Genomic DNA, 10919 nt, shown 5'->3' with positions numbered 1-10919 from the left:
ATGCTGGGGCCTAGCAAACACAGAAGTGGATGCTCACAGTCAGCTATTGGATGGATCACAGGAACCCCAATGGAGGAACTAGAGAAAGTACCCAAGGAGCTAAAGGGATCTGCAACCCTATAGGTTGGACAACAATATGAACTAACAAGTACCCCTCGGAGCTCATGTCTCTAGCTGCATATGTGTCAGAAGATGGCCTAGTAGGCCATCAGTGGAAAGAGAGGCCCATTGGTTTTGCAAACTTTATATGCCTCGGTACAGGGGAACGCCAGCGCCAAGAAGTCTGAGTGGGTGGGTAGGGGAATTGGGAGGGGGAGGGTATGGGGGACTTTTGGGATAGCATTGGAAATGTAAATGAGGAAAATACCTAAATAAAAGAAAAAGACTTGAGAGTCCAGAGAAAAATTGCTAAAGCCAATTTTTAGAAGATATTTAAGGATAATAACTTTGGTATCCTACCAATTTCAGATTGCTTAACTGAGAGTGTACTCTCTAGTTGCATCTCTGTAGCGCTTAGTTTATCCATTCCTATACTGGAAAATTGTGTCACAGAAATGATCTGTTTTTCTACCCTTTTGGTAGAATGGATGGACTTGTTACTAGTAACTTCTTTCTCCAATCTTGGCCCATATTAACTTTCTGATATAAACTAATTTTCCATATGCATTATTTGTAAGACTTAAACCTGCTATTCATGACAAAATTTGATGATGTGATTATGATGATTATGATGTCCACGAAGGATTTTCTATTAAATTAACAAAGGAAACATTGACAGCCTTTTCAGACTTTGACATTTTTTTAGATTGTTTTTATTTTTTAAGAAGAGACTGATTGCACCCAAGCATGCACTGAAAACTCTAAAGCAAATACAACTTTGAAGAAATAGACTTTTAAGGATCATCTCAGAAAGAGATGGACTGAATGTGGGCTTAGCAGTTGTTTTGATGGGCAATTTGGCACCTCAGGACCTTGAGAAAATTGTCAACCTTGTGGGAATCCCTGCGCAGGCAGCGAATGGTGTTACGCAAAGACAAGATTTTGGATTCTTCATCCACTCCCTGCAGGGATGGAAGTTGTGACCAAACAAAGTAGATCCCATTTCCTTTGGCTTCAGGATAGGCCTAATTAGAAAAAAATAATTTCAATTCATATATGAGCATTTTTGCATCCTTAGTTCTTATAATTACAGAATTCATATTTTGTGGAAAGACCTATGTAATATTTCAGCCAAACTCATGGATAGTAGATATATATCAGTAGGGCACAACAAGTCAATTAGCCATCTAAAAGTTTAAACTAACATATATAGATATGTTTCTGAGTTGACATTTATTCTCGTCCTTGTAAACAGATGGCTAACCAGATCCTAGGCTTTTACCAAGGTATCACGGGAGATCGGGTGCTTGCGTTTTTACTTAAGGTGTTTATCTTGTCACAAAGAAGAGTATTACAAGATTTGTTGCTCATTGTAGAACTCAGCTTTTCCATGAGTCAGAAAAGCACTGACTTTCAGGGAACTGCTCACCTGGCTAATTATCTTCTCAACTCCCTCAAGAAGCCGCTTGTTTTGTTCCTCAATCTCCTTGGCTCTTGATAGGATGTAATCGGGGGCTTCTTGAATACCACCTACTCCAGTTATTAGTTGAAACAGAGGGTCACTCGAGGACTGCACCAAACTGAGGATCAGGTTCAGAAGAACTTCCGGCTAATCCACCATGTTGAACAATAATTAAAGCAAGTAAATACAACAGAGTTAGACGTGGGTTTTGTTCATAGAGGCTGACGAAAATGTTCATTTTCATAACTATGTGTGTTAATATAGTATTAGATCACAATATTATAGAAGAGTCAAACAATTATTAGCATATACATTGAAAGAGTATAACAAAAAATACCTTGTTTGTATGACTACTTTCATTTCTGTATTTGTGTATATGTGCCGCTCTCTGTGTATGATGTACCTGTGTGTATTTGTGTATATGGGCATCCATGGTTTTTTTTTTTTTTTTTTTTTTTTTTTTTTTTTTTTTTTTTTTTGGAGACTAGAAAACAACCTTTGGTGTCATTGCTCAGAAGCCGTCTACCTTGTATTATGAGATATGGTATCTCCCTGGCCTGGAACTTTCCCAGTAGCCTAGGATGACTGGCTAAACTGTGTTCACATTTCCTGTGCTGAGATTATAAGTATGCACCCCCATGGGTTGATTTTCTGTTTTTGTTTTGTTTTGTTTTGTTTTGTTTTGTTTTGTTTTGTTTTGTTTTGTTTTGTTTTGTCTTTGCTGTGATTTGATTTGTTTTTCTGATCTAGAACAGAGATACTAATCATTTCTCAGCCTTTTGCTGAGATCAAGTGCAGAGCAAGAGGTCCACCTGCTTGTGCCTACGGAATGCTAGGATACAAGGCATGCATCACCATGTCTGGCTACATTCATGCTTAGTTTTTTAAAGTAAGGTTTTGGCATCAAATTCAGATTTTCATACTTAGAAATACTTAATTGACTTAAATCTTCATAGCCTTTAAATGACTATTTTTTTCTCTAAACTATCAAATTCTTTGTGTTTTGATTAACCTCTAGAATTCTACCATCAGCCTTCATGGTCTGGTCTACTTTTTTCTATTACTTTGAATGTTCATAACAAAGCAAAGCATTGGTGGCACTCAGTGTGTATTATAACTTAGTGGGATCCTAGAGGCCCTTGGGAAATATGAACACCACCATCATCAGTGACTAGTGACCCAAATCATTTTCACACTAGAGAATAAGATTTATCATTGTATGAATATATTATTTTCCTCTTCTTTTAGAATGTTACAAGAGAGACACTATACAAAGAGGATGTAGAATGTGCTTTCAGCAGTGTACATGACTTGATTTCCATCATCTCTAGAAGAATGACTCATTGGTTGTATGTACAACTGAAGAAAAATAACACAGCATTGTGCTTAAATACAAGCATTATTATAAACCACAATGCAGTTTTAACCTACAAGTAGCTCTCTGCTCACTCTCAAAATATACATAAAACTCATCTCTGATTTGAAATACTTACTGTACAGATATCTCTTATTTAGTCAAATGAAAATGAAAATAATGAGTAGAGAGCATTTCAAGAGATATTAAAATGGAAAAGTATAAAAAGTTTGAGGTGGAAAAGAAAGGGGCAAATGGTAATGACAACATAGCTTCCTAGGAGCATAATACCACATGCAGAAAAGTGAGATATTGAAACTCATAAAAATTTAGAATCACCTTCTAGATCCCATGTTCTTTATCTCAACAAGTGAAATAATACAGTGCAACATGGAATTTTTGAGAGGATGAATTGCAGGAACATCATTAGTGGGTGTTGTGGATTTCCTATCATTAGGGTACTTTTAACTGAATATTGTCTCTTGGTCCTCAGCCTGTTATTGCATTTTTTCTTCTATTAACACTATAATATTAATGAACATAGCAGGAATGTAGAACTGAGATGTGATAAATTAAACAGGACATAATGGAGATATACACATTTTGGAGACGTGCATATATGTATATCATGTAAATATAATAAACATAAAATATACAAATCTCTATATATTATATAGTATGCAAACATCATATATATAAGCTGATTGATTGATTGATTGACTGATTGATTGATTAAAGATAAATATCACTGGTGTCAGTCAAGTGGACCAAACCATTTTTGAGACAAAGTCTTTCTTTGACTTCCCCATAACATAATCCTCTTGTGTATATATTTTTATTTAGTTATGTTGAGATTGGTTATGGCATGGTATATAAAAATTAATAATTAGACCTGCTGTAACATTAAGACTTTATTATCCGATGAGAATCCAGTTATACCTGTGAAGGCACAAAAAAGCAAAATTTCAAATACTTCTTGGTGAGGAGGCTTTCAATATAAGATACAGAATAAGGCAAAGAAGTCTGGTAAGAATGCAGATGTAGCTAAGTAAGGAAGAGCACAACCAGGAGAACTTGCAAGCTCAGGAGTGATGTGCAGTGGTCAGTAATGGAGACTGCAAATGGAGGAGTTCCCAGAATGTAGAACAAACACAACTAAATTGATATTTCTTACTTATGCATTTCTTACATATTTCCTATATATATGAACGTCAATTTACTCATAACCATGAAGTCCAGTTCAAAGTTTCCTACAGGATAACATATGCAATGTCATCTTCATGGACAGTTTATGGCCCAGCTACAATGTTGTTAAGTATTCCCCTTTTTTTCCCACCCTGCAATGTGTATTTGTTTTGGCCAATCACTGTCTCCCCTCCCTTTTATCTTTACTATAGCTATCTCAGTGCTCTGACAACCTGGAGTACACCAAAACCAGTGTACTGCCTCACTGATGTCGGGAAGAACATGGGCTGAGGACTCACAGGGACTTTCAGGGCTTGTTCCTTGTCTTCAGGTGTAGCCAGGGAAGAAGTGGGGCAGTCATTGATGACCTTGGCAATAAACTCACGGTCTTGCACATACTGTTTATCCTAGAAATTGAAATAGAAATTCCATTAGTGAAGTCTGAGTATTTAAAACATATATAACCAGAATGTCCATGCATTTAATAGATATTTAATTTAAATTTAGCAAAACACTGAAAATTAAGGAATTAAGTAACCCTTTTCTACTTATTTCCCAGCCTAATCTAATTTTTTACTTCTTTGTTTTCTCTCTTTTTTAAAAAATAAATTACTATTTAGAAAGTAAACACTAAAAATACTTTAAATGTAAAAATGTCCTTTACATGTCATTTCTCATGTTAAAGGTAAATGCCATATCATGTATTATTTTTGTTTACTTATTTATTGTGCCTGTAGTTTCGGATTGATATGATTCTTTCATTTAAGCATTATTAAACACAGTTTTTCATTCAAATACTTCTGAATCTATGAACTTGTACAGGACTAAATTCTTCATAAATGCTGAATATAAGGGTATGGATTGTGACTAAGTAAACTATAAAACACCAGGCATACATATTTGAAAAATATTAAACAGTGAACAATTAAATTAGAAAAGTTATTTAATATATAAGTTATAATTAATGTTAAGTCATTTGAATAATGTTCTAAAATTTTAATTTATGTTTCTTCCATTACTCATTTATTGTATTGAATTTTACTTTCTTGATAATATCATTTTTCATTTTGTTTTGCTTTGTTTTATTCAATTAGCTAATTTATTTATTTACTTTTCATCCTGACTGCAGTTTATCTTCTCTTCTATCCTCTAAGTCCTTCCCCCAACGCCCGACCCATTCACTCCTCCATTCTTTTACTTGATGAAAGACTTCTCATGGATATAAGGAGGTCTTGGCATATCAAGTTGCAGTAAAGTCAGGTGAAGTTCTCAACAGAAGAACAGTTGAAGCTAGAAGAAGCAGCCCAGTTAGGGGAAAGGGTCTCAAAAGCAGGCAGCAGAATCAGACAACCTGGGTTCCACTAGTTAGGCATCTATATGGCTACCAAACTACACAACTGCTACATAAGTTTAAAGGACTTAGATCTGTCTCATATATGTTCCCTGGTTGGTACTTGTATAAAGTATTATTATAAACTAAAATTTAGTAAAAATTCTGAATATTTAGAAGAATTTCTAGGAAGATTTCAGAAGTGAATGATGAGCAGTCAATAATTGAAAGAGATGTTAGTTAATAAAGAGAACATTATGAATTCATACTTAGTGTAAGTGATAAACCACTTTCTGAATACCCACTGATGTACTGAAGTTATCTCCGACAATGCCTTGTGAATTGACTCAAAGAAATCACTTAAGTCCTCTGAAAGGCCTGTATCAACAAGAGAGGACCTTTCTCTGCCTCTGAACTAGGCTTCCTACTTTAATTGAAACCATGCCATGAAAGTTTTGTTTGTTTGTTTGTTTATTTGTTTGTTTGTTTGTTTTCTGTCTATGGTTTTAGAGCTTTATTGTAGAAAGGCATGGAGAAAGGAGAGAAGGGAGAGAGAGAGAGAGAGAGAGAGAGAGAGAGAGAGAGAGAGAGAGAGAGAGAGAGAGAGAGAGAGAGAGAGGCTATGAAAGTTTTAACAAATGTTTGGGGCTGTCTGAAGCCTGATTATTTTTTATTCCCACTACTGCGTGGCTTCAGTTTAGGTTAATTCTAGCCCATCCACAGAGTTTACTCCTGCCACGCTGCTCCCCTTCGCTCGGCTTTTGCAGAGCACTACATGAAAAAGTCTCCTAGATCCTGGACTCACACATACGAGACTGTGAAGACTTCTGCCACTACATAGAGGGCTGCACACCTCAAGTTTACATTTAAAAAACACAAATTACAAAATATTAAAGGTCGCTTTACTTTTGCAAATCTGTAAGACTTTATGAAATTGTCCAGTTCTCTTTGCTCCAACTTTTATAAGCTGGTGTTTCTTTTTCCCTTGAAGATATAATTCACAGATCATTGTTTAACTGAAATACAACAGAATTGTTTTGAAGAGATCCTTTTCAAAAGATACCAGAAATGAGTGAAGTACTTACGAATTCAATGAACATATCTGTATACAGGGTATGGATGTAGTGAGAAAGCATGACCACACGGTCAAACAGCTCCGGGAGAGGTGTCTGGCAGTCACCACCGGGACAGATTGGCAGAGGCTGTACATTTTGGCAGAACAGCAGGTTTGATATCAGCAACAGGAGGAGTGTCCCTGCTAAAAAAAATACAGGAACGGGTGTGTAATGATCTACTCAGCTGAAGAGAACCTTATCTGCCCCAGCACCTTACATGTGTGTTTGCATTTGTGGTTATGGGAGAGTCAATAATCTATACACATTGTATTTACCTGATATTAACATTTTCCCAGATATGTGCTGTGGGGAGTGTAGCTTTTGTCATTTTTGCACTTGTCTCAGAAGTACTTGTTCACTTTGCAAACATTCTGAGTATAAATTAATCTGAGCTAGTGTACTAAGTTATTGTCTTAAGACAATTTCATATCGTGGAAGTTTCTTCTGGTCTTGAGTAATCACATTCTCTAAGAATTTTTAGTATTTAATTCAATGTTAACCACAAAATTATTATACAGCACTGTTAAATAGCTCACTAGCTGAAATTTTTCAATGTTATTGGGATATATTTCTTGAAAAATACTTCTAATTTTCCCAAATCTCACTTCAAATATATTTATACAACACAATATATATGAATATATGTTTATACTTTCAAGGCTTCATAGTTTGTCTACATGTGTGAAAAAATATGCTTTCGGGATAATGGTACTGTAGCAGTAGATTTTACAATTCATGAGTGTATAGATGTTTTCTAACTCTAACAGAGTACATTAATCTGAACATTTATCATCTGAGAGGTTTTGAGTTTAAAATGAAATAAAAATTAAAGAAGGGCTTTCTCATATATGTCACAAAAACTTTTTATGTTGCTATTAATTCTTTTGTTTTTTTTCAAATGTCACCAAGAAAGCAAAGGCAATTAGTTAATTCTAGCCTCTTTATTTTCCCTTTCTATTGAAATGTCACTTCTATTCAAACAATTTCTCAGAACAGTATAAACCAGATCCCTGCTATCACTATGTGCATTATTCCTGCCTTGCTGAAGATTTTGTCACATTTATTAGAACTCACTAACCAACTCTTAGTGATACCTCGCAGCAAGAAAATCTTTCTTGCTTCCCTCTAGAATTGTGACTGGTAGACCCAAGGGTCTTGTTGTCTGTGTCAGTCCATGTTCCCAGTCTCTGCAACACCAACTTTGTGACCTGGGTTGCTATTGTTTCCAGGCTCAGTTTGCAGTAGTGGGGGATTCAGAGTGTCCATGATTTCTGCCCATTAGCTACAAGTAGCAGCTTCCTTTTTTCTTCCTTACTTCCATTATGCCATCACTATTCACTTCTGGATATCTCTAGATGTGTCACATCTCTGAAGAAGGGTGTCTCCCCCGCTAAAGAGCCACTGATCTCATAGTCTGTTATGCTTAAGTAAGAATAATTTCTACATTAATGAATAGGCTATCACTTTAAACTCCATTGTTAACTCACAGACAACTGAAACTCTGAGACTGACTTCAGCATGGGTAGGAACTCTTAGCTGGAGTACAAGGTGAGGGTCCCATGATGTTCCCATCTCCTTCTGTGGAATATCAACAACCCCATCATCCTTGCTCTAAACCAGTTATCTTTGTATTTTCCTTATCTGCAGATATGAATAAGGAACAAAGTTATTTTGGACAACATCACAGTTGTCTTGGGTCTGTGTTGGTGGTTCTGGTCATTCCATGTCTGGAGAAAGGCAGTTATTCTCCATACCCCTATAAAGTTGAAACCTGTATTAGGTAAAATGTCATAATAGATTCCCCTATGCCATATCAGGAATACTGAGAAAGCCACATAGTCACTAAGCTACAGCACATACCTTTCCGGGCTGACCCCTGGCTGTTCATGGTCATGGTGACTGCTGGGAACACACTTCTCCAAGATGGCCTGAGAGAACCACAGCTTTCTCATCTGCAGACACTGGCTTTATAAACCTTTGACATCTTCATGAATATATATATAATCAGGCATTCTCTTCTTCTCCCAATCATCTATTTCCGTCATTAAGATAGTCCCCATAATTTTAAACATCAAATGGTATTTTATTTCTTATTCATATTCAGGAAGACATTGGCCAGAAATGAAAGATTTTGATTAATTACAGCAAGAGGAAATGAGAGAAATGCTGAGGCTGAGACCTTGAGTCTAGTTTGAGCTAGAGAATCTATAAAACTTACAGATGATAATTCCTTCAAAATTACCCCCATTTCTTCACAGAATTTGCAATATGTAGCATGGCTTTTAACTTAGCACATAGCTTTAAACATGGCTACTTACGAATTTTTCATTCAAGATTATTGGGTGAGTTAAGAGCTTCAAAATGTATACACTAACTACCAAGGCATGTGGACTTAAACTTGAAAATATAAGAGTTCTCACACTCTGAATCTCTTTAAATGGTCCTTGTATTGTCTTTTTACAAGTGATATGCCTGATGGGCAAGTTCATAATTTCATGTTTATCTCTTGGTTTTAGTGTGTAATGTTGCATTTTCATATATAAACAAACAGAGGCTGAGAGAAACTAAGTGAACGGGCAGCAGACATTCTTTTATAATGAGGTTAAACTCAGGGAGGATTGTTGCTTGAAGAATTATGGGGGACATGTAAAGACAGGAAAATGCCATTTAAAATGTACCCATGAGCACCCACCCCCAAGAAGTACCACATGGCACCCATTCATCACAGGGTTTATTTGGTGAAGGAGCACAGTCACTTTTAGGGCAAAGTGTATTAATGCACACACACACACACACACACACACACATGTACACATAAATGCAAGTACATATTTTAACCAATTATTAGTCTATCTACTTATCTCCACTCACTGGGAGGATATAGATAGATAAATTGTTATAATCTCATAATCTACCTGCCTCCTCTGACCTAAAAGCACTCTGGGACACAATGACAAACATGCATTTTTCATGAACTCCAAAGTTCCAATCATCTTTTTGTGATTTCCTAAATGATATCATTTGAGTGAATAATAATGAAGTTGCTGATGACGTTTTTTTTAATTTTGGGGTTCATTCATCTGCAGCAGCTTGTGACCTTCAGTTTTGGCTTTACTGTTTCTGAATTTGGACTGACAGATGATACGAGTGTGTGTGTGTGTGTGTGTATGTGTCTGTGTGTGTGTGTGTGTGTGTGTGTGTGTAGGTGTGTGTATAAGTAGAAATACTCATAGAATCCAGAAGAAGGTGTTGCATGTCATGCAGCTAGAGTTACCTGTGGGATTAATCCTTGAGAGTAGGTCTTGGGAACTGAACTTGGATACTTTGAAAACTTTGGAAACTTTGCTGTTTACCTTTGAGATATCTTTCCAGTTTGTTTTTGCAAGTTCAACAGCTTCCAGTTTCACATATTAGTGACTATCCAAGTCTGAGCTCTTATGAGAACTTACTAAACATTATGATCTTGAACTTCTCTTTTGGTGAATTCCTTAGTTTTCCTCCTATTTGCCTTGGCATAATCAATGTCAGGATTCCAACATGAAGAAGAAACTATTGAACCTCACAGATCAATTTATCTAAATGTAGGTTTGGGATCTTTCCTGCATGCATGCTTTTTATCCATATATTATCTCAGACAAAACAGTCTCAATTGTCACAGATATAAAGATACACAAACCTTTGCAGCACTTACCTTCTTGTCCAGAATCTTAAGCCTAAAGAAATCTGCCATAAAATGGACCCTGATAACATAATCTTAAAATGTAATTGTGCCATACCTTTTTTGGATACCTGAAAAAAAAATAAAGTGAAGTGTGTCGATTGATTTGCTGGGCTGCACAGTGGCATATTTCTCTGTAAAGGTTAGAGTGTGCTTTCTGCTGCTTCTCAGTAGTGCACTTACTATGAATGGAGGTCTTGAAGGGTCTAAATCACTCAAAATCATATTTTATGTCAAGATTCATAACTGTCCCATTTTTTGTAGGCACTCATATGTTTCTATTTTTCACTTAATATATGTATATGAAGTTTTGCAAATATTTCTTTTTGCCAAACTTTGGTAGTAAATGAGAGGATTAAAGAACAAGAAATTTGTGTGTGCTTTCATTTCACAGCGTTATTTGCTTGCAGTTTGGATTTTTATGGTTCGTGGTAAAACTGAATTGGCAATTTCTGTCAAAGACATAATTGGCTAAGACCTTGTATTTTATTCATATTTTATCTGTTCTACAATTTTGAATACTTTTGCTTTTCTTCAATTTAGGATATAATATATACTTACAAAGCATCACATTATCTGAAAATGTCAATATTATAAGATATGATGGAAGATTTGAAGGAGGGAAATGAATTGTTACTTAAAAAATTCTCATAATA

General features: G+C 35.7%; 1 protein-coding gene across 2 annotated transcripts; it reads right to left on the bottom strand.

The window, feature by feature from the left end:
- Positions 1-781: 781 nt before the first annotated feature.
- On the bottom strand, positions 782-8487 carry LOC110308241 (prolactin). Of its 2 annotated transcripts, none has more exons than XM_021180668.1 (5): positions 8406-8487; positions 6516-6685; positions 4400-4507; positions 1529-1708; positions 782-1124 (listed from the first exon to the last, which is right to left on the bottom strand). In XM_021180668.1, exons 1-5 carry the CDS (start codon positions 8437-8439, stop codon positions 933-935), a joined length of 684 nt encoding a protein of 227 aa, XP_021036327.1. In that variant the 5' UTR covers positions 8440-8487; the 3' UTR covers positions 782-932. The 2 variants fall into 2 exon arrangements, with proteins under 2 accessions (XP_021036327.1, XP_021036326.1); XM_021180667.1 differs by having other exon boundaries at positions 807-1124; positions 6516-6688.
- Positions 8488-10919: the final 2432 nt, after the last annotated feature.

The sequence above is a fragment of the Mus caroli genome, chromosome 13 (assembly GCF_900094665.2).
Source record: "Mus caroli chromosome 13, CAROLI_EIJ_v1.1, whole genome shotgun sequence".
Lineage (NCBI taxonomy): Eukaryota > Metazoa > Chordata > Mammalia > Rodentia > Muridae > Mus > Mus caroli.
This window is presented reverse-complemented; position numbering and strand designations above follow the sequence as displayed.

Excerpts from the sequence above, each read along its gene's own strand:
- LOC110308241 (XM_021180667.1), bottom strand. The coding sequence starts at position 8,439 with ATGACCATGAACAGCCAGGGGTCAGCCCGGAAAG. Across the intron at positions 4,508-6,515 it reads CAGATATGTTCATTGAATTC|GATAAACAGTATGTGCAAGA; the intron begins GTAAGTACTTCA and ends TTCAATTTCTAG. Across the intron at positions 1,125-1,528 it reads TTGAGAAGATAATTAGCCAG|GCCTATCCTGAAGCCAAAGG; the intron begins GTGAGCAGTTCC and ends TTTTCTAATTAG.